At 38.6% G+C, this 24,802-nt stretch overlaps 4 protein-coding genes across 5 annotated transcripts in view; 1 reads left to right on the forward strand and 3 right to left on the reverse strand.

The window, feature by feature from the left end:
* Positions 1–2,865: 2,865 nt before the first annotated feature.
* LOC140666976 (post-GPI attachment to proteins factor 6) overlaps positions 2,866–24,802 on the reverse strand; it is a 119,777-nt gene continuing 97,840 nt past the window's right edge. The window contains exons 12-13 of one of the 2 annotated variants that reach the window (XM_072894543.1): positions 3,638–3,755; positions 2,869–3,520 (exon numbers count right to left, since the gene is read on the reverse strand). In XM_072894543.1, the coding sequence (XP_072750644.1) occupies positions 3,651–3,755 (105 nt within the window). In that variant the 3' untranslated portion in view covers positions 2,869–3,520; positions 3,638–3,650. Of the gene's footprint in view, positions 3,756–24,802 lie in introns of both variants that reach the window. The other variant, XM_072894542.1, reaches the window with a different exon arrangement.
* LOC140666620 (uncharacterized) lies at positions 11,341–14,663 on the forward strand. Its single transcript, XM_072893985.1, has one exon. It carries the CDS (start codon positions 12,839–12,841, stop codon positions 13,922–13,924), a length of 1,086 nt encoding a protein of 361 aa, XP_072750086.1. The 5' UTR covers positions 11,341–12,838; the 3' UTR covers positions 13,925–14,663.
* On the reverse strand, positions 15,895–18,431 carry LOC140666621 (uncharacterized). The gene has a single exon (XM_072893986.1). It carries the CDS (start codon positions 18,429–18,431, stop codon positions 15,924–15,926), a length of 2,508 nt encoding a protein of 835 aa, XP_072750087.1. The 3' UTR covers positions 15,895–15,923.
* Positions 18,524–22,372, reverse strand: LOC140666622 (uncharacterized). The gene has a single exon (XM_072893987.1). It carries the CDS (start codon positions 19,670–19,672, stop codon positions 18,554–18,556), a length of 1,119 nt encoding a protein of 372 aa, XP_072750088.1. The 5' UTR covers positions 19,673–22,372; the 3' UTR covers positions 18,524–18,553.

The raw sequence follows: 24,802 nt of genomic DNA on the forward strand, positions 1-24,802 counted from the left end.
TATATATGTAATTATATATATAATAATTATAATTTATATCTGTAGAAAAAAATCTTATATAATTTTGCTAAATTCACAATAATTAATGAGATATAAATTAATAAAGATCGGCCAATCCGTGCCAGTATAAGCGCGCGGCGCGAAGAAACCTCCCAGTTGTTACTTGATACTAGACGCGCGGCAAGACATAAACGCAGAACGCACTGTACGTATCTCTTTCAGTACGCCCTTTGTACGTCCGTTGTAGAGCGCTCCGCCTACTGTCTCGCCGCGCGCTTAGTATCAAGTAACAAGTAGGAGGTTTCTTCGCGCCGCGCGCTTATCCTGGCACGTATTAGCCCATCTTTATTAATTTATATCTCATTAGTTATTGCAAATTTAGTAAAATGATATTAGATTTTTCTCTTCAGTTTAACACGCTCTATCTACCCACGAGAGTTGATCCGCCAATTCGGGGACACCCTGTATAATATGTATATATTTATTCTAATAAAATATAATAAAAAATAAAAATACAGAATTATTCTTTATTTAATTAATAAAACTATATGTAATTAATTGATAAATATGCAGCTATCTATTTTACTAACCGTAACGCACGTCTTAAAGTTGTCTGAATTAAAATGTCTTAAGGGGATCCTAAACGCTTCTTTTTTACCGACGAACTACATAAAAACTTTGCGTGTACAGATATTTTTTTTGGCTACTCAAATCGATAAATCTTTTTCCACAATTGATGTACTTATAAGAACAAAGAATGGGCGCTATAATTTAAGCTGAGAAAGGGAAAAAAGTAAGAAATTACGGTTTTGTTATCAGCTCGTCATGTCAACATTTATTTGAAATAAAAATTCTGCAGTTTTTCCATACACAATATATAGCGCCCATTTTTTGTTCTTATAAGTACTTCAATTGTGGAAAAGGATTTATCGATCTGAGTAGCCAAAAAAAATATCTGGACCCGCAAAATTTTTATGCGGTTGCGTGATGCGAGATCGAGACACAAAGAGTAAAAAAGAGCCGTAAATAGTTGCCTAATATCGTGATAGATGGCATTACGATTTTTTTCTGGGCCATGTTCGCTTGCAAGCTGAAAGCGTACTCTATCTTTGTTCAACTTTCAGTAAGTAACAAAGATAGAATGACGTTTTTAGCTAAGGCAAATTTAGTCTATGTATTGCTGTTGCTTTTTCACAAGCTCGTCTAAACATTTATATCTCTGTTTTCTTACATGAAAAAGCGATATGTAAACGAGTGATTAGAAAAAGATAAAGTAATTATATATATATAAAGTATATAAAGATTATATATACATATATAAAGATATATGAAGATTATATATATATATATATATATATATATATATATATAGATTTTATATATATATAAAAATATATAAAAATTTTATATATATATATATATATGTATATATATAATCACTTTATTTTTTCTAATCGCTCGCTTACTACATATCACTCTATTGCCTTGTCACTCATATCCTAATAATAATTCATATTTATAGGCTATATTTATTGAATGTTGTATGAAAATATAAACAACATTTTCTAAAATATATTACGTACATTCATAAAGCATTCTACAGAATACTTATAAAATATTCTATAAATATGCATAAAATATTATGCAGAATATTCGATAGATATTATTCTATTCACATTCAGAAAACAAATAGAGTGTGTATGCCATTAGAATGTACTGTGAACTATATAATCTATATATCTATATATCTATAGAATATATTCGATAAATAAATATATATTTTACAAAATGTCCTATGAAACATTCCAAGAATATTTTCAAGACCATTTTTCTCTTGAAGAATATTCATAAAATGTTTATAAGAATGTTTGGTGCGTATATACAGGATAAATAAAGGATAAAATAAAAATAAATAATATAATATAAATAAGAATAAAATAAAAATAAAAAAGGTAATATAAATAAGAGTAAAATAAAAATAAAGAATATAGTATAAATAAGAATAAAATAAAAATAAAGAATATAATATAAATAATAATAAAATAAAAATAAATAATATAAATAAAATATAAGATAAATTGTTATTAGGACATTTTTGTTATTAGTATGCGGGCCCGTTCGTCGTCCTATCCAGTGATACCATTTCTGAGACTCTGCCCGCTGCCAGGCCGATATACGGCTCGTTCTCTGTGTATGTACAGCAGCGGGCAGAGCTCATAAATGGCATCACTGTCGATCTTTCTCAAGGGTCGCGTGTATTACATGTGTGTCGTGTAAAAGAAAAGATAAGAGAATGAGAACCATGTCAAGTTGTAAGTATAAATTCAAATATATTATTCATTTTATTATACACATATTATACATATATTATACATATATATACAATTTTTTTTTCAGCAAATATCAAACAAAAAACAAATCGAGAGAGATGTAAGAGCGGTAGCGTCGTCTACGCTACAAGCACAGAAGACGGCGTCTACACTGCAAACGAGAGAGACGACATCGACGTTTCAAAAAGGACCACGGACAAATAAAATAGTTCAAAAGATTAGTTATTTATATAATTAAGCACACACGCGCGCGCACACACACACACACACACACACACACACACACACACACACACACACACACACACACACACACACACACGTACACGCACGCACGCACACACACACACACGCACGCACGCGCACACACGCACACACACACACACACGCACGCACGCACGCAACGCACACGCACATTTATATGTATCTAAATGAATAAATAAATAAATAAGAATATGCATATATATATATATATAATATGCATATGTGTATGTGTATATGTGCATATGTGTAATTGTTTATATTGATATTTTAGTAAATTTATATACATACAAATGTGTATACATATACAAGGTGCCTAATGTTTTTTATTATATTTTTGCAGAAAATAAACGAAGCGGTATGACGAGCAATCAATAAGGATAGAAAAAGGCGGCAAAGGTATATGCAACCAGTGTATAAACTGTGTATATATTGGTCGCATGTACCTCAAACGCGTCCCCGACACCGGCACCGGTATACGCGACGCGGTACCACCGGCCTTCGCAGCATCAACGTCGGCGTACGCACCACCAGCCTTCTTAGCATACGCCCCACCAGCATATGCACAAACATACAACTGGCAAACATGCTCGCTGGGTTATGCATAGCGGTATGTGCATACGCCGGTAGAGCGTACGTTACAATGGCCGGCGGTGGCGCGTACGCTGGCATCGGTGTTGCATAGGCTGATGGTCCTGGGACCGCGTACGCCGGCGTCGGTAGCACGAAGGTCGGTGGTGGCGCGTACTCCGACATCGCCGATGGTGGCGCGTACACCGGCATCGGTGCTGCCATTGTTGGTGCGTACGACGCTGCATATACTGGTGCCGGTGTCGAAACGTATGAGGTACATGTGGCCAGTTTATACACTGGTCGCATGAACCTTTGCCGCCTTTTTTTTCCGTTCTTCGAACTGCTTCTTTTATTTTCTGCAAAAATATAATAAAAATCATTAGACACAAATATGTATATGTATATGTATATGTGCGTGCGTGCGTGTGTGCGTGTGTTATGTGTGCGCGCGTGCGTAATTATAAATAACTAACCTTTTGGACAATTTTATTTTGCCGTGGTCCTTTTTTGGTTTGCGTAAACGCCGTCTCCTGCGCTTGTAGCGTAGACGACGCTCCTATATCTTGCTGGTTTTTTTTTCTTTGATATTTGCTGAAAAGAAATTGTATATATATGTATAATATATGTATAATATATGTATAATAAAATAAATAATATATTTGTATTTGTACTTACAACTTGACATGTTTCCCATTCTCTTATCTCTTACACGATGCACATGTAACAACGCGGCCCTAGCAAAAGACGATCGACAGTGATGCCATTTCTGAGACTCTGTCCGCTGCTGAAATAAAATGAAATGAAATGGCATCACTGGATCGGACGACAAACGGCCTCGCATACATAAGTAGATATATATAGAGAGTTCTAATCCAGGGATATGAGGGGGGTGAGGTAAGCGGGGGGGACGAGGCGAGGTACCTCGTCACCCCCCGCACTGACGGGGGGAGGGGGAGGGGGGTAGTCCCCCTCAATCGCGGGGGAAGGGGCAAATGTCCCCCTAGACTGAGGGGGAAGGGGGAGGTACCAAATGCCCCACCCCCCAGATTAAGGGGGAGGGTGGTACCAAACATCCCCTGATTGAGGGAAGGGGGGGGGGCATACATATGGTTCCGCACGTGGAGGGAGTGTCCTCTCCGAAAGACTGCGGAGGTCTGACGGTGAGAGAGAGGAATGTCAACTGTTATAGATAAAATAATCACCCCACTCTGTTTATTCAAAAAAATGTATATTTGCAATAAATAATTACGTTCGCAACGCGGTAGAGGGAGACGGTGCGATAGACGTCCGCAACGTGGTAGAGGGAGACGGTGCGATAGACGTCCGCAACGTGGTAGAGGGAGACGGTGCGATAGACGTTCGCAACGTGGTAGAGGGAGACGGTGCGATAGACGTTCGCAACGTGGTAGAGGGAGACGGTGCGATAGACGTTCGCAACGTGGTAGAGGGAGACGGTGCGATAGACGTTCGCAACGTGGTAGAGGGAGACGGTGCGATAGACGTTCGCAACGTGGTAGAGGGAGACGGTGCGATAGACGTTCGCAACGTGGTAGAGGGAGACGATGCGATAGACGTTCTATATAGCGTAGGACAAGGAGAGTATGACGTGGTGTGAGAAGGAAAGCGCTGTATGTGTATGACAAGGGAGTGCATGATGATAGGAAAAGGAGGGCATGATGGTAAGAAAAGGAGAGCATGATGGTAGGAAAAGGAGATATAGGTGCGAGAGAAAAGAATAGAGATGAAGAAGGATAGCGAGAAGGAGAGCGTGTTATGGGGTGCGAGAGAAAGAATAGAGAGGAAGGAGGATAGCGGAGGCGCGATAAGACGGAGGCTAAGGCGTACGCGAGAAAAAGATATTTTTTTTGTATGTTACGTTTTTTTTTTTCTAATATTAAATGTTATCTTATTATCTAATTATATCTAATACAGAGGAAAAAGGATGGGATAGATGATGAAGGTGGAAATAAGTAATATATATATATATATATATAAGTTTAACATAAATTTTTATTTAAAAAGTGTGTATGTGTATACATATAAAGTGTGTGTGTATGTGTGTGCGTTTGTGCATGTATTAAAATTATTATAATATAAAAAAGAATTAAAATTGTAATAGAAAATTGAAAAAAAAATTAAAATATAAAAAGAATTAAAATTATAGTATAAAATTTTAAAAAATTAAAATAATGATCTAGGGTAGCAGCTCTGAAACAGAAAAAACATTTTTTATTAGTACTTTAAAAATATTTTCTAAAATGATAAAAATTATAAATACTTACAATCTATTCGGAGTCTCTCTCTCTCTCTCTCTCATCTGACGACCTGGAGTCCTCCTGCAGAGTTTCGGGGAGCCACGGTTCCTCTGTCTCCCACACCTCATACGGAAGCTCACCAAAGAGTTTCCGCAAACAAAGACGATCCTCGTTAAACTGAGGAGTCACCTCCTCGCGCCTCCGGTTCTCGGGAGTGTCACCCCAAAGATCATCACGCACCCATGCGTATAACTCTCTCTCGTGGCGCCGGAACATCCTTTTAATTTGCCTATCATAAATATTTACGAATCCCTTAATTTTTATATCAGCCTGTGACTCGTACTGTAAAAAAAAAATTTATTATTAGTACTATTAGTAACGCTATTAGTGTCAATATTATTTTTAAAAAATAAATACTTACATTTTTAAATGCTACTATATTTAGCACAACTCTTATTAATTCATGTGCGAGATCCCTCATCGTCCTTGCCAAATAACCCCAGTTTTGAATAAAAATTATATCCACTAACGAACACATCTCGTGGTGTGGCATCCTTAAAACTTGCGCACTTTAGTCGTTCACAGTCAGACTAACACAGTCTTGATGAAAGTTCTAACGGAGTTAGCCAACGTCTCGGGAAAGAAAAGTAGGGGATGTGTAGCAGCATCTAGGCTTAAATTACACAGCAAGGTCGATAGACAAAAGATCCTTTGAGCCTTTTTCAGTTTTTTTCAACACATGTGTATGCATTAAATGAGTTATGTACAAATCGCTTTCTTCTTTCTTCTAAAAAGGCTTTCCTTCTTATTCTTTTTACCAGTCGCAGCCTAATTTTTTTAAGATACCTCATTTCCGGAATATGTTTTAATCGCGTACGTTCTATATCGGTATTTTCATCAATGAAATCACATAAAAAATCTATTTCGTCACGGATCTCGAAAAACAGTTCTAACGATCTTGTATAAGTCTTTGGTAAACCAATTTCACGATTTTGTAAAAATTGCACTACAGAATTCATGGCACTACCGAAGGCGTTGTAGTTTAATGTGTGTGTGTATCAAATGAGTTATGTACAAATCGCTTTCTTCTTTCTTCTAAAAAGTCTATCCTTCTTTCTTTTTTTATCTGTAACAGCCTCTCTTTTCGAAGATACTTTATTTCCGCAACAACAGGATCTTCAAATTGCATAAGTTCTATATCGGTATTTTCATTGACCACATCACATAAAAAATCTATATCGTCACGGATCTCGAAAAACAGTTTTAACGATTTTGTATAAGTCTTTGGTAAACCAATTTCGCGATTTTGTAAAAATTGCACTACAGAATTCATGGCACTACCGAAGGCGTTGTAGTTTAGGCGATACTAAACTATTCAAAAGCTCGAGCGCCGTGTGTGGCTGTCGTATGATGAAATCTAATCAAATGTATACAACGATTGAAATATTCGGTTACAAATGTATACGCCAAAGCGTGAGATAAAATTTTTGGCTAAATGACAACATAAACAGACCGTCGACAGTACGGATGTTTGCGCTAAAGAATAACGTGCCGCATAGTGGGTGGGCATTATCATATATATTTGACTATAAATGTAAATAATAAATATAATCAGGCGTTCTATAGTACGATGTGGTGTATGTGTAGGACAAGGAGTGCATGACGATAAGAAAAGGAGAGCACGATGGTAGGAAAAGGAGATATGGGTACGAGAGAAAGAAGCGCGCATGGTGAGAGAAAGAATAGAGAGGAAGGAGAGCGCGCATGGTGAGAAAAGGACAGCGCTATAGACGTAGGACAAGGAGAGTATGATGTGTAAGGAAAGGAGAGAGCATGATGGTAAGGAAAGAAGGTGACAAGTAAAAGAAATATATAAATGTATAAAAATTCCAAATTTATTTAAAATTAAAAAAATTTAATTACAGAATATAGAAAATAATACTTGAACTATAGTTTTTTAATGTAAATATGGGTTGATTGAACCTTCATGATGATGATTCGACCACCAATTGAATATTTTAAATACATTTTGTAAAGCGCAATTTCGTACATGTCTATCGCAACGCAGAGTAGCATCTAATTTATCTAAAGCAGGAACGTCATCATAGTCGTTATCCAATGTCTCGATAATAAGACCGATTCTCGCATCGTCTTCCAGTAAATTTGCCAACCATTCTCGTTTTTCATGTCCTTTGACATACACTCGAGAAGATGTATCTTTCAACGTCACAGCCTCAGTGATTAAACGTTTAGCCATGTAGTATGGAACGTTTCCATCTTCCCATTGCAGATTGTGATGTTTTCCAACCAACCATGCAACCTGAGATCTCTCAGACCTCGTGAGCAAACGGAATGGTGTAAGACTCGTAAAAATATAATGAGAGAGTACAGATCCCTTCGTCAAAATCGCAATTTCTTTCACGATAAACTTTCCTCCAACGATAAATCCTTGAAGATCCACAAACGTTGGCACAACCATAATGAAGAGATATTAGCGAGAACTACGACGACGAACGACTAACGTTAATCATCGAGTATCGCAAGTTTTTATGTTATATGATCCGGTATGCGATTCTCCAATTTCGTTTGCAGAAGAATCGAACGTTGGTTGGTTGGCTGATAAGACGAGCGTTCCTGCTAGTGTTGATTCATGTAATTTTACGTACTACGTTCGTTAGAGGATTGTATTCGACAACGCGATCATGCAAAATGAGACAATAAGCGGTAGTGTTTGCCGGCACATTTTCTTTACAATCAAATTCTATTCTTACGTCTACGGTAGCATTTTTCACCGATTCGTTTTGTCGAGAACAATCGATGATTACAAACGGACCGTAAAGTAGAAACAGTGAGACGGTGAGGCTCGGTTCGAGGTACTCGTATCCGTAATAGTTTTTGCAGAAACGCGCGTACGTGTCGTATAGAATCGACCATCTGTTTTTATCGAAATCCAGATTCATATCGTCGTACGGATAACATTCCGAGTTCAGATAAAGTTTCACGTTTGTTAATTTGCAGTCGTCGAATTTACTCATATCCTCGAGCATAACATTCTTCCGACCTGTCTGCAGAGCAAAGATAACGTATCGTGGTTTCTCCAGCTGAGTCGCGGTCTTAATGGCCCACGAATGCTTGGTTGTACGCTGCAACAGCGGAAACTCATACAGATCCCACGAGCGAAAACCCATGCTGAGGTAGCGTCCGCTTTCCAGAGCGCGCAGCATAGACAACTTCTTAATTTCACTCAACAGCACATGTGGCATTCGCCATTGTATCTTGAATATGTTGATCACAGGCTCCACCACCGAAGCTCCAACCAGACAATTGTTGTCATTGCGCGATCGTATTAAGATCAACTCGTGACGAGCGTTAATTACTATGCGTCTGTAATCCTCGCAAAATCCCAATAACATGTAAAGCGGCACGCAAAAATTAAAATGTCCATTTACAGTAGTTGGATCACTCCAGCCAGCATTTCTCATAATCACGCTTTTATCGGATGATATTGTTACATAGTTTTTGAGCATACTCGTTATTCCCACGTTTCTGTTGCGATCAATCTCCACGCCATTGAGTTCGTATCGAATCTCATCAAACATGAATGCTACGCAATTATTTTGCAGTACCACATTAGATCCGTCAGTTGGATTTTTTATCTTCAATTCTCCCTCGATGTATAAGAAACTCTCGTACGGTAATGTATACAGATCCTGTTGTTGTATGGGTATTCTTATCTCGTCACTGTGTCCGAACGTTGTGTTGGCGAATGGGTTGTATGCGTGAGTCTCAATCTTGACGATGCGATCGTCAAAGATCGGTTCGTCCGCGATGTTGAGAATATCAGTCATCGTTCAAATGTTTCGCACCGCGAATCCCAAAGATTGTAAAAACGCAACGTTTGATGCGTTCAATTTCTTTTTCTTAGCGCAAGATGATTGCGTATTAGCAAATCTCGATGTTGTTGTTGTTGTTGTCGTCACGGGCGTCGTAAAAATTGTGTTGTCTCTCACGTCTTTCGATCCGTTCAGCACGAGCATCACACGCTAATTTTGTCGCCGTTGTACATGCACTCTAATGGTGATCTCTTCTCCTCGAAAATCGAGTAATCGTCCTTCCTGATCGACAACGCGTAACGTTAAATCCGTAATGCTCCGTACGATGATCGGTAGGTAAATGATGTGCGCCGGTGTTTCCGATATCTTATATCCTGGTGGTACCCTCGGTGAAAATTCATGTATCGTATGAACGAGTTTACCGTTGTTGTACGCACCCGCGGTGACATTACATTCGACGCGGATAATGTTCACGTTGATAATGTTAATCGGCACGTCCGACTCGTACCATTTTCGCGGCTGCAGTATACGGTTCGAGAATCCTAGCAGCGATCCAATGTTGTTAGGCTTGCTAAAATTTATTCTGTAGGCGCATTTGATCTCGCTCCGCATCGTATTGTAATTAGCGCGGAGCACTATCGGCCATTCTCCAGCCTCGAAGTCATCGTCGTCAGTTTGTTTTTTATCACCATCACGAACTGCGTGTTGCGAACGTTTTCGTGAAATTGTTTTTTTCAAAAATTCATGTATCGCTTGCAGCTCGTACGATCCCTCGGGAATCGTAATTTCCGCATCGTCTTTGCCAAAGTAAAATTTATTATTCGAGGAATTCACGTTCGATATCGTGTGATAACTCTCAAAATCCGCTAGACCGAGTTCGTATTCACCATCGCTTAAATCTACGGTGGGCGAGTAATTTGCCGCGAGAACGCTGCTCTTCCCAGTCAGCGTGAATGTCATAGACATGTTGACCAAACTGTTTAACGAATACTAAATTAAATAGCGGAATGTATGTCTTTAAATTCGCGTGCATCGACCGCTCGGAAAAACTGCAAGCACAATAGAGCGTATGACAAGGAGAGTACGACGTGGTGTAAGAAGGAAAGCGCTATAGACGTAGGACAAGGAGAGCATAATGGTGGGAAAAGGGCAACGCTATAGACGTAGCACAAGGAGAGTATGATGTGTAAGGAAAGGAGAGAGAGAGAGAGAGAGAGAGCAAAGGAAAAGGTTGCAGTAAAAGAAATATAAACGTAACTTATTAAGATATTAAAAGTATTCTTGACACATTTCCAATAAACTATACATTTCGATTAAAAAATATATCAATGTAACATATTATTATTATTATTATTATTATTATATAATATACAGGAAGAAGGATAGGATTTTATAAAGAAGATACATAGCGATATATATGTTTAATATATAATTTTTATTCAAAATGTGTTTTCATACATATAATGTGCATGTGTTAAAATTTAAATTCGCGTGCATCGACCGTTCGGAGAAACTGCAAGCACAATTGTCCGCAGATGCTTTGATTATAAGTTTGATAGGATGTATGATTATAATCTATTTTTGACACATTTAAATATCGTATCAATTCATTCGGCGGGCGAAGATTGCCAAAACTGTCAAAATATATAGCGCGATTCCCTCTCTTTGCATACGCTACCCAGTGAGTACCCGAGCCTTTAGCGTTATCCAAATTTATGATACCGCTCTCGTTTCGATATATACCACCGATCGGTAATGAGTCACGCATAAAAACGCCTCTAAAATACGGAATGCGCATACGTTTTGCTAGTTGCAGCAGTTGTACGTTGGTAGTTGCACCCTTTGGCATTTTTAGTGTCTCTTTGACGTTTTTTTTTTTCTTCTTCTTTCTCATTGAGATTCCTCGTCCGTATTTGTATGGCGCGAGATACAATCCGCGACCTTCCATGGCGCGATTGTGACGTAGCATCTCTTGAAACTGACGTTGCGTAGATTTTCCGTCGTTTACCATCTTCGCTACACCAGCCGCTCCACCAATCAGAGATCCGAGAGCACCCAACACTGGTAGAATCGGTAATATGCCTCCGCGTTTCGCTACCGGAAGTATTCGTTTTTTCGTAATCTTTTTCTTCGTCGACGACTTTTTCATCCCCATACCCATTTTCGTCTTTGCTTTCATGACCGTCCAAACGGCCGTGGCGGCTGCTCTTTCGCCAAAATTCGAATCTTTCGCGGTAATACGTTCCCGCGCCCTCGCAGCTAGTATACTATCCGCTACGTGTCGTTCGCCGAGGTTGTTGCTTCGCGAGTAAGCTAAATCGTGTTCGCGACACGCGACGTCCAATGGGTTGATGCCTCGATCGCCTCTAACCAATCGTTCTTGTAAACGAGTTCCCGGTCCGCAAAACTGATATCCAGGAATATGTAATTCGATAGGGAGTGCGTTTATCGCGCGATTCAACAGACCACAGCCTCTTACGGTTTTCGCTGACATTCGTAACAATCTTTTATCATCGGCGCTGGACCGTCAATGTGCGTTCGTTGCCACGGTCGATTGTAATGTTCGAAACAGCGACGATAGGTCTGAACCTCCGAATCAGCCTTTATATATTCCGGAAGTTTGTCCCACAGACGTTCCACGTAACGACCAAACTGTTTCAATAAAATAATCTTCGGTATATATTGCAACTGTTCTGAGGTAAGGTTGAGAATATCACAGTCATCCGACAGTGAAAGAAACATGTTTGACACTGAGCGGTTTCGATTTGATGCGCATCTATAAATAGGCTCTCCTCACCCTCCTCCTCCTCATAAAGTATCGTTAAGTCTGATTAGACAAGTCATGCGATTCGTGCTACAACCAACGGTAATTAAAGTAACAAATTTTGACAATAGACTAATGCCTGAAAAAGAAATACACAAACATGGAAAAATGTTACCGAATACAATACGCGGTCTCATTTGCGGCCCTTCGAATTGCGGTAAAACTAACTTGTTGATAAGCTTGATAGAAAGTCCAAACGGCATACGCTTTGAAAATTTATACATATATTCAAAATCTCTTCAACAACCAAAATATCAATATTTGGAAAATTTACTATCATCGATAGATGAAATTGGTTACTTTACGTTCTCTAATAACAGCGATGTCATTTCATCGAGAGAGGCGCTTCCGAATTCGGTTTTTATCTTCGATGACGTGGCATGCGACAAGCAAGATACGATAAGAGAGTACTTCTCAATGGGTCGACACTCAAGCGTCGATTGTTTCTATCTCTGTCAAACGTATGCCAAGATACCCAAGCATCTTATACGCGACAATGCTAATCTGTTGATTTTATTTAAACAAGACGGTACAAACTTGCGACATGTGTACAACGATCATGTAAATACTGACATGTCGTACGATGATTTTAGCGCGTTATGCGAAAAATGTTGGCAGCACAAGCATGGATTTCTAGTAATTGACAAAGACAGTTCAATGAACAATGGACGTTACAGAAGAGGTTTTAATGAATTTGCGGTACCGTAAAATGATCAGTTGCTATCGAAACATTGACAGAGCAACGTCTACATAAAAAAAAACATGAGTGATCGTGAAAAGATTGCGCGAAAAATTGTACAGACGAGCGAGTCAATTCGCAAAAAATATCGCGCGTTAAAAACTGGTAAAATTGAGGAAGATGTAGCGTTGGAGAAACAGTTTAAACCGATTAGCGAGCCTCTAAAACAGCTTGTTCAAAATACCATCGATGTAGAATCCGACGTATCGAAAATCGAGCCGTTCGATATACTCGAAAAAGACCATGTGGAAAAGAAAATTATTAAAGTTAAAAAACGACCAAGAATCTCATATAATGATTTGAGCTCAAAGCAAAAACGATTAAACGTCTCATTAAATGATTTGCCGATAACTTCTACACCTAATCAAAGACGAACGATACCGGACACATCTACTCAGATAGAAATTGCGCAACCGCGTCAATTATCGTACGAGCAACCACCCGTCGACGAAATTTTTGAAACCACACCCGATTCGTTGGTTACGACGGTACAACGTGAATTGCAAACGTCCGCAGGTGTAAACATATTTCGAGAGCATTTAGGTCCACTCGGACAAAAATATATATTAACTGTTATGAATCAAGATAAAGATAAAGCTATGGATTATGTGTACGGCATTAAGTTTTCTAACGATGGAATAATGCTCGGTGATAAACATTTTGACGTAGACAAAAATGATAATATAATTATCAATGAAGTAAAATATACGGGAACGCCTGGTCTCTATGAATTAATTTTCAAAAAAATCCCCGACGATGAAATATACACCGAAGATGATTTGCTTAAATATAAAAGTATATTATTAGCGACGAATGCGCATAAACGTGGGAACAAAGCACATAATCCAGTATTAGGGACTAAAGGATATAAGTATAAAAATGTAATTGCGCCGTTATTGTCTAGCAGAAAAGCTGGAAAGGGTATACTACCGCGCGCTATGACTCTAAACGACAATAAGATCGACTACGTGCATTGGAACGATCCAAACGAGTTGGTAGATCGTCTGCGATTACTGGATGCTTCGCGTCGAGCCGGTAACAATGCTCACGACAATGAAATCATGTCGATTATCGAAGAACTTCGCGAAGATGGTCTTATTATAAATTGAATGATGTATCGACAAAACTAATCAGTCGATCAGCGTCGCGTGACACTTTACAAAGCGTCGGAAAAAAAAATGCCTATCAACAAGTTTGGCTTATTCGATTCAAGAAATGATGCAACCGGTACAAACGGCTCTTGGGATAGATTGGTAAAAAGTTATGTGCACGAAAACGCTCTGTGTCGCGTCGTTACAGACTTCGATGCGAGGTCGCGTAAGATTCGTCGTGTAGCGCAACCTGAGGCTGACACCGATGCCGTCAACAAATTGTACGTACAGTCTTGCGTTAAAAGATTAATGAATCGACAGAAAGAATCAGACGAGAAGCTTACTTCGCTTGAGAAGGACGTGCGAGCATTACAGATTGCGCTAAACAATCTTCAACGCGCGGCTAACGCTAACTCAGAGACGGCTATCAACCCGAATGAGCATCAGTGAACGGGTTAGGAGCGGCTATCGAACGGCTATCGAACAGCTACGAAGGATTATCGAACGGCTGCGAACAATTATCGAACCGCTACGAAGAATTACCGAACTGCTATCTAATATACTACAATGAGTGGCAGTGGTAGTGAACGACCTAGCAGCAGTAGCAGCAGCAACAACAGCCTCGAACGAGGCTATCAACATCTCAAGCAGGGCTGTGAACGAGGCTACGAACACGTTCTTCACGGCTACACTCAAGGTTACAAACAACTCAAGAACTCCTACGATCGTTCGAAAGACGTCTGTGAACGAGGCTACGAACGGGTCAAAACGCGGCTACGAACGAGTCAAACACGACTGTGAAAAAGGCTGCGAACGGATCAAGAACGATTTTCGAATGGGTGAAGGACGGCGGTGAACAACGCAAGAACGGATTAGAAAACGTGAAAAAATAAAAAAAACATAGAAAAAACGGAACTTAAAGAACGGCTCTTAAAGGACGATAAACGAAAAATGAGTGATAAAAAAGCAAACAACAAACAACCATCGAGAAAAACTGGCAAAGCAAAGAATCAACATAGTTTGGAGAGACGGCAGTTGGTAAACGAGCTGCACGCGCCAGCGAGAAAAAATTTTCCCCGAAGACACGTCATAGTGCGGGGATACGATGATCTGTGGCAAGCCGACATCGTCGAGATGCGTCCGTATGCTCGAGTCAACAAGGGATACAATTACATACTCACTGTTATCGATGTGTTGAGCAAGTATGCGTGGGTCGTACCGCTCAAGAGTAAAGGTGGAAACGAGACGGCCGATGCGATTGCGGAGATAATTCGAGACGATGCGAGATGCCCGAAAAATTTTCAAACCGATCAAGGAAAAGAATTTTACAATGCAAATGTACAAAACCTCATGAAGAAACACGATATTAATCATTATTCGACATATTCCGTCATGAAAGCCTCGATCGTGGAACGCTTCAATCGTACTTTGAAGAATAAAATGTGGAAAATGTTTACGCTCAATGGAAACTACAAGTGGATCGACGAACTATCGAGACTCGTTGAAGAGTACAACACGCAAAAACATCGCACTATCGGTATGAGACCTGTCGATGTTACTCCAGCCGTCGCGGAGAAACTTTTACATACGGTGTACAGCAACGTAAAGATTGCGGCGCCGGCGAAATTTAAAATAGGCGATTCGGTGCGCGTGAGTAAATTCAAGACTTTATTCGAAAAAGGCTACACACCAAATTGGACCACCGAAGTGTTCGAAATTGTTAAGATACAGAAAACTAATCCCGTGACATATATATTAAAAGATTCGCGCGGAAATCCCGTTGCCGGTGGATTTTACGAATACGAACTGCAACGCGTTGCTAATCCCGATATATATCTTGTGGAAAAGATATTGAGGAAGAGAGGGGATGAAGTTTTTGTGAAATGGTTGGGATTCGATAGTTCACGGAATTCTTGGATTCATAAAAATAATGTATTGTAAAAATATAACAAATATTATATAAAGTTTACATATATAAATATATATAATATTCAAATATATACACTTTTTTTCTTTTTTACAACGGTATTCTGTAATGCCCCCATGGTAGCGTATCGATACTTTTAGGTATTATATACCGTTTATCATCGTGTGGACTTAGAGCAATTTTTTTCTGCCGCATGGTATATACTTTATGCATTTTTGATCTTATAGTCGATTGCTGTCGCGTCATTTCAATTCCTTCGTTCAAACATTGCATGTAATCGTCAAATGTTATCGTTTTCGCGACGACGCTATTCTTGACACCTTTTACCTTTTTCGTATCCTTTTTACCATCTATTTTTAGCGCGTACATTTTTGCTCTAAGCCCGACAAATTCTGTCATTATCATACCGTTGTTTTCATCCTTCATCAGACCCGGTACCTTTTTATTCACGAGCGGTATACCGTACGCATTGTCTATCGCATAGTCGCTCGTGTCGAACTTGTCGATGTCGCGCTTCATATTCTCGTACACGTCTTCGCACTCAATGTGATATATGAGACTATCCGTGTCGGTGTACATGACTTTACATTTTTCTCTATACATTGGAATCATGTAATCGTGATGAAATTCGTACAAACACATCTTGGATACATCAAGTATACACATACCTACATAGATTGGTTTGTAAAACTTCACCTCGAGTCTACGCAATTCCACAGCGATTAAATTTTCCGAAAAAATGCTCCTGCTATGAAAATTTGGTTTCGCGATCATCGCCTCTGCGCCGTACCTATCGTCCCATTTTGTTATAAGTTTTACATCTACGCGATTGCGCACATTTTCCATCGTTTTGCCGAAAACTGCATTATTCATTAATTTGTATAAATTCTTTTCAAAATCATTTTTAGCCATTGTTCTAAATTGCGTGTTTAATTCAATATATGTACGTAACCATGGAGATTGCGCGAATTGTAATATGCGATGAATTTTTGTAACGCGAAGACCGTGTCGCGTACATTGCTGCAGATTGCGGTAGTGTATTACGTATCGTTTCTTATCGTATAAGGTCGCGAGCAACTTGTTCTCTCTCTTGCCGGGTGGTTTGTCACGCGTCGGACAAAACGGTAAGTCAGTATGCGCGTCGTGAAGATGTTGCGGGTACTCGAGATCGACTTCGAGGATATAGCCTGTAGGCGAATCGGACGCGATCGATGATAGATCAAAATTGCATATATTGTCGACCCATTGAAAACTAGCGTAAGGCAAAGGTTGACACATTGCCCATCCGTATAAATTATTTACATCGAAATACATTAGATACGATGACGGTTTCAATGGGTCGTATGACTGCATGTACTTGTTATTAGCATGCGCGTATCTGTTGGAACATTGACTCAAACCACCGCGTATACCTCGTTCTATAAACATTACCATATCGATGTCAGTGAGCAATTCAAACTTAATATTTGTATGCTTCAACATGGCATCCCACGTGTATCCGGGCAGAGTATAATAATGCGCAGGGTCGAGCCCGTAACTCTTGATACAATTGTCACGAAAATTTTCAAAAACATCTGCTAACAACAAAACATCGATTTTTAAATACAGATCGCTATATTCGCCTAGCGTTCGAATGGAGAATCGCTTCCACACAATCTCAGCGTGCGCGTAATCGCTCTCAGATACTGTGTTACCTGTCAAGGAACTGTAAAATAATTCGCGCGGAGGTAAACATGTATCGTGCAATTTATCTACACAATCGATATATTCGTACGGAAAGACGCCTTTACGCGTTAACAGATCAAAGTCTTCTACCCGCAAATTTTGATATTCAGATTGTAAAATTTTTAATTTATCTTTACTGAGAAAAGATGCTAATTTGTTGAGACTTGTTGTGAGAAATTTAAAAGAATCGATGAAACGTAATTTAATGTGATTTCGCCAATTGTCTTCCGTAAGTTTAACATCTTTCGTAAATGAAACGTATTTTTCTTTAGTTATCGGAAGTAGATCGATTCTTCCTTCGAACGCTGTGGCTATTTCCTCGATTATAAAATGTGAATCATAACCGGATAAATTGTGGAAAATAATTGGAATATAAAAGGATTCCTTATAATTTAGATTGCAATTTGAATGCGCGGGACCTCTGTACCGCCCAGTGAGGTGGCAATGATCGTGTACGCGCGTATCGTCTTCCACGAATGGTTTCTCACATATGTGACATTGAGTAGCGCTGTTAAACTTTTCCAATTCTTCACGCGTCAAATTTATTATGGGAAGATTTGTAGATAAAATTGTTTTCACGCTCGTTGCTAAATTTTTTAATTCTTCAGCAAACCATGCGACGCAATTGGCTTCGCGACGAGAATGATACGCGGACAACGAATTATCGTACGAGCAATGTACATAATAAGCGATACTAAACACTTGATGATGCTGGTATAAATTTTTTTCTGCTTCTTCTTCTTTGTACGTCTTTCTCAAAACACATTCCAGGTCGGCATACACGACGAAAGGAACCTGCTCCTTCCTGTTATAGTTGTTAAAAGCGAGCCACTTATCCTTATCGCTCGGTAATCGGATAGCGCAGTCGTTCATCTTCCCGCAGTCTACAGTATGTGACTGTAGTTTCTCATTCGAATAAAAATAATGTAGACATCTATAAAAAAGAAATAATAATTATATATATATTTTAACATTTATAAAAATAGAAATAATAATTATATATTTATTTTGAAAAAAATCAATAATATTAAATATACATACCGATCGCAGATATATTTTTGTCCATTGTGTTTATTGAGTTGCGAACTCACGAGTCGCGATAAATTCTTGATCCACGCGAAATGTCCGATATCTTGCGCATCTTGAATGTAGAGCAAATTGGCGTGCTTGTCCCTCTTTTGCTCCGAAAGACGAATAGGAACAATATTTTCGTTTTCGATGGTATACACATTGATTGAAATATTGTTGTTAATTTCAAACTTTTTAATTTGATTAAGAGTCACTGGAAACTCAATGTCTCGAAGATTTAGCACATCCGTGTAACGCGGGTACGATAATTCTCGTTCAACCCTTCTTTCAGCGGGATACATAGCAGCAGTCACTGCCCATGCGAAACATGCATTGTCTTTGGATCGCACGTTAACTATCGCTCGCTTCATCATTATCTTTCGCGGTAATATAATATGACATCCCGCACGCATAGGATTATATTTATTTATATTTACAGTCAAATTATGTATACGCGATAATGCCCACCCACTATCACGTTCTTGAAATTCTTCGAGAGATGCTAAAGTGGGCTCGATAACACGTTGCTCGTACCATTCGCGTAAATCAGATGTACGAAATAGTTCACAGTTTTTTGTACTTACACTTTTATCGTTGTGCTTTTCACCCGCCACAAACTCACCGTTAAACATAGTATTCACTTTCACACTGCAGTGTGTTTCGATAGCGTCTCGCACATGTTCGAGCACGATATCACTCGCGTCTTCGAGAAACTGGCGAGGTTCGATATAATTGCTATTGATTATCGCACCAGTCGATATACGGTTCTCGAACGCTGTATCAATTTCTCGCCAAAATAGTGCAGCTTGATGCGCGCTGTGTCCGGCACCCGCGTGTACGAAACGTTTGCGCAACGCATTTTTCAGTCCTTCGAGTCGCGCGATCTTTGCGATCAACAATTGTCGATATCCGATCGATATTCGCGGTCGTTTAATTCGACTCTGCTCTTCCAACGACTTGATATAATCATCGCATCGCACCTCCCATGCAAAGTACTCCTCCACCGAATTTATCAAGGTGGATTGTTGCGTTAAAACCTGCTCCATTTTTTTTACATATAAGGTACACTCGTGCAAGCTTCGACAATAATGGCGAGATGTGACTCTCTGTTCTGATTTATATCTAATCGTTATATTCTTTTCAGATTGCGAAAACGTTATTCTTTCGTATAAACATCCGTCATTTCTATATTATCACGTCTCTTTATCTCACGCATATTTTCGTGGTAATGTAATATAATATGACATTCTCTCCGCATAGGATTATATTTATTATTTACAATCAAATTAAATATACATGATAATGCCCACCTACTATGCGACACGTTATTCTTTAGCGCAAACATTCGTACTGTCGGCGCGTTATTCTTTAGCGCAAACATCCGTACCGTCGACGGTCTGTTTATGTTATCATTTAGCCAAAAATTTTATCTCACGCTTTGTCCTATACATTTGTAACCGAATATTTCTAGCGTCGTATACATTTGATTAGATTTCATCATACGGCGGCCACACACGGCGCTCGAGAAAGCACGTGGGGACGCGATTTTTAATAATTTCTAGCAGCCTTACATTGGCGCTTGCAAAATTACGTCACAAATACTCCCCTCCTCATTACGTTTTGCGATATTACTGATTGATCGCAGTACTTTCAATAGTTTAGTATCGCATCAGTTGTCCGTGCATAAGGTTGTGCTAAAAAAAAAAAAAAATGTGCTCCACAAAAGAAACCAGCAAGATGAATTTTTACATTCCGATTGAGAACGGTGAAATTCAATCAAAGAACATGTAAGTTTCAATTATTTTCTAAATATTATTTCCTAAAAATTATTTTCTAAATATTATTTTTTAATATATTTTAATATTTTATATAGCGTTTCATCTCGTCGTGCGGTTTGCATACTTGGAAGAAGGTATATCCTAACCCCGACATCTTACAAATATTTGGAGATTGGAATAAGCGTTGGAGCTATGTCGTATGTCGAATTGATACTTGGTGACAACCGAGGTAATCGATTAGTATTGCCTATCGTACTCTGGCACTCATTGATGCAGAAACGTGCAGACATTGAACGACATGTACAATCGACTGAAAGTCAACCATTATGGATTTGTGATCTATCTATCCAAATGATCGCATTAAACGGATCGAGAATTGTTAAATTAACATTATCTAATAAGTCTTTGTATATGCAACCTCAAACATTATTACATTTATTCGATTTTGAAGATTGCATCGATCATATGCATTCATGGTTGTGTCAAAATACACATTTCGTGAATGAAAAATTTAAACAATTTTGTAACGTCTTGCAACGAAACAATATTACTGATGTAAATGATGCTGTGAAAGCGATTCGCGAGAGTGACGCGTTCGATAGCGGATCACTCGTAGATTGCGAATTGTTGGCGTGTGCTATAAATGATATACTTTATGATACTTGTAACAAATAAAAAATTATTATTAACATTAATGTTTCTCTTCACACTATTTTATTCTACGACTCTTCCTCCTCCTCCTCGCGCTCTCTTAGTCTCAGTCAAACAAAGACGTTTACCTCTCATAGGATCATATGCATAGTCTATTTAAAAAGAGATACTCTGTTTAGAGAGAGATGGGATATGGGATCCCGTGTATATATTTGAGATAAATGTGCGTGACGCGTGGTTAGTTTTTCCTATACGCTCTAAGAAGAAGCTTATTGCGTACTCGTGTCGCGAGGAAATATATGAATTGTGCTCGTGTCGCGAGGAAATATATGAATTGTGCTCGTGTCGCGAGGAAAAATATTTGCGTTGCGCGTGTGTCTTCCGAATATGGATGAAGATAATGGTGATAATTATTTTATGATAATTTCCGATGAAGAAGACTCAGACATTGAAGTGCCGCTTTTAGAACTATCTAGTGATGATGATGATGACAATAACGCCAATATTGGAAATATTGGTTTGGATGTTATAGAAAATAATGGTGATATTGATATGAACAGTTCTGACGAAGAGGGTGATTTGGACGTTGAAGTACAACACTTAGTTGACAGTGACTATGAAAGTGCTGAAAGTGTTTTCGAAGATAGAATTGATCGTGCATTGGACTTAGCGGATATTAATTCTTATAATGATTTAACAAGAATGTGTTGCATATATTTTTGTTATGCAACTGCAGATGGCACATACTTCTGCACATCGTGTTTCATAAGAATGGCGTACCTTTTTGACGAGATTTGTGCTGTGCGTGAACACTCGATTAATATGTACGCATTAATACTCGGTTTATTTTGTAGTGAGTGTCGAACTCCATTATTTCAAATTTTACCTTGCAATATGTGCCCCATTTGCATGACTTAAGACTTGTGTGAATACTACAAAAAAACTTTTATTATTATTGTGTAAGTGTAGCACATACACCGAGGACTTATGTGTAAAAACTAAACAAACTATTATTGTTACCTTTGGGGTGACACTCCCGAGAACCGGAGGCGCGAGGAGGTGACTCCTCAGTTTAACGAGGATCGTCTTTGTTTGCGGAAACTCTTTGGTGAGCTTCCGTATGAGGTGTGGGAGACAGAGGAACCGTGGCTCCCCGAAACTCTGCAGGAGGACTCCAGGTCGTCAGATGAGAGAGAGAGAGAGAGAGACTCCGAATAGATTGTAAGTATTTATAATTTTTATCATTTTAGAAAATATTTTTAAAGTACTAATAAAAAATGTTTTTTTCTGTTTCAGAGCTGCTACCCTAGATCATTATTTTAATTTTTTAAAATTTTATACTATAATTTTAATTCTTTTTATATTTTAATTTTTTTTCAATTTTCTATTACAATTTTAATTCTTTTTTATATTATAATAATTTTAATACATGCACAAACGCACACACACACACACACTTTATATGTATACACATACACACTTTTTAAATAAAAATTTATGTTAAACTTATATATATATATATATTACTTATTTCCACCTTCATCATCATCTATCCCATCCTTTTTCCTCTGTATTAGATATAATTAGATAATAAGATAACATTTAATATTAGAAAAAAAAACGTAACATACAAAAAAAATATCTTTTTCTCGCGTACGCCTTAGCCTCCGTCTTATCGCGCCTCCGCTATCCTCCTTCCTCTCTATTCTTTCTCTCGCACCCCATAACACGCTCTCCTTCTCGCTATCCTTCTTCATCTCTATTCTTTTCTCTCGCACCTATATCTCCTTTTCCTACCATCATGCTCTCCTTTTCTTACCATCATGCCCTCCTTTTCCTATCATCATGCACTCCCTTGTCATACACATACAGCGCTTTCCTTCTCACACCACGTCATACTCTCCTTGTCCTACGCTATATAGAACGTCTATCGCATCGTCTCCCTCTACCACGTTGCGAACGTCTATCGCACCGTCTCCCTCTACCACGTTGCGAACGTCTATCGCACCGTCTCCCTCTACCACGTTGCGAACGTCTATCGCACCGTCTCCCTCTACCACGTTGCGAATGTCTATCGCACCGTCTCCCTCTACCACGTTGCGAACGTCTATCGCACCGTCTCCCTCTACCACGTTGCGGACGTCTATCGCACCGTCTCCCTCTACCACGTTGCGGACGTCTATCGCACCGTCTCCCTCTACCGCGTTGCGAACGTAATTATTTATTGCAAATATACATTTTTTTGAATAAACAGAGTGGGGTGATTATTTTATCTATAACAGTTGACATTCCTCTCTCTCACCGTCAGACCTCCGCAGTCTTTCGGAGAGGACACTCCCTCCACGTGCGGAACCATATGTATGCCCCCCCCCCTCCCTCCATCAGGGGATGTTTGGTACCACCCTCCCCCTTAATCTGGGGGGTGGGGCATTTGGTACCTCCCCCTTCCCCCTCAGTCTAGGGGGACATTTGCCCCTTCCCCCGCGATTGAGGGGGACTACCCCCTCCCCCTCCCCCCGTCAGTGCGGGGGGTGACGAGGTACCTCGCCTCGTCCCCCCCGCTTACCTCACCCCCCTCATATCCCTGGATTAGAACTCTCTATATATATCTACTTACATACACTACGAAGGAGCCGTGTATGTGTGCTATAATAATTATATGTCAATAATGTATATATATATATATATATATATATGTACCTCTATTTTCATATATTTATATACATATTCTTCATATCATAATATTTATAACTTTTTTATAACAATATTCATACATACAAATATGTTTTGCTCTTTGAAAAGATAAGTGCAAATCAAATTTACGATTGTATAATCACATATATGAAATCAATATCAATCGATAAATAAATAATTTATTTTGAATTATGAATTGTATAAGATGACAGTTGGATATAACTTGGCGAGAATAAGAAGGATTACAAACATACATTTGCAAAAATTGCATATAACATATAAATTTAGATTTTGTAATATATAAATGCAATAAAATCATAACTGTAATAAAATAAACTAAAAAAAAAGTATGTTTATATTCTTGTGGCTTGTCAATATTGCAAATGCATGTTTGCAAAAATATCTTTCTCATTCTTGTATAACTTTCAGATTTTTTATCTCGTATAATTTATAATCCAATTTCAACATGCACTCGATTGATTTTAAATGTGCGATTATACAATTATTTTCATTTATTTTTATCTTTGCAGAGAGTAAAACACATACAAAAGAAATAATTATGTGTCTATTTTATAAATATATTCATCTGTAACGCTGTATCTCTATAAGCTATGTGTTCGTGATTGTAATAATAAATTGTATGTACCCGAGTCCTCGAGTGCAAATCTCGGAATTGTCGCGCGTATAATCAAAAACCGCGCGTTCAACCTATCGGGAGCTGCGCTTTCGTGCGGGCGCCCACCGCCGGGCTGCCTACCGAGACGATACAAAAGGCTGTATCATGATAACAAATATAAGACTGGACAATATATATATGATTACCAAATATATATATATATATAATATTTTCGAGATATTCGATACAACTTTTGTCTGAAACATTTTTCTCTCCCGGGCTTGGTTTTCGAGATATTCGACTGGATGGATTAAAATGGTCCACCCTGTATATATATATATATATATATATATATATATATATATATATTATATTTATATAATAAAATAAATGTATATATATTTATTATATATTTATTTTATATATATTTATTATAT

The sequence above is a fragment of the Anoplolepis gracilipes genome, chromosome 6 (assembly GCF_047496725.1).
Source record: "Anoplolepis gracilipes chromosome 6, ASM4749672v1, whole genome shotgun sequence".
NCBI classification, from domain to species: domain Eukaryota; kingdom Metazoa; phylum Arthropoda; class Insecta; order Hymenoptera; family Formicidae; genus Anoplolepis; species Anoplolepis gracilipes.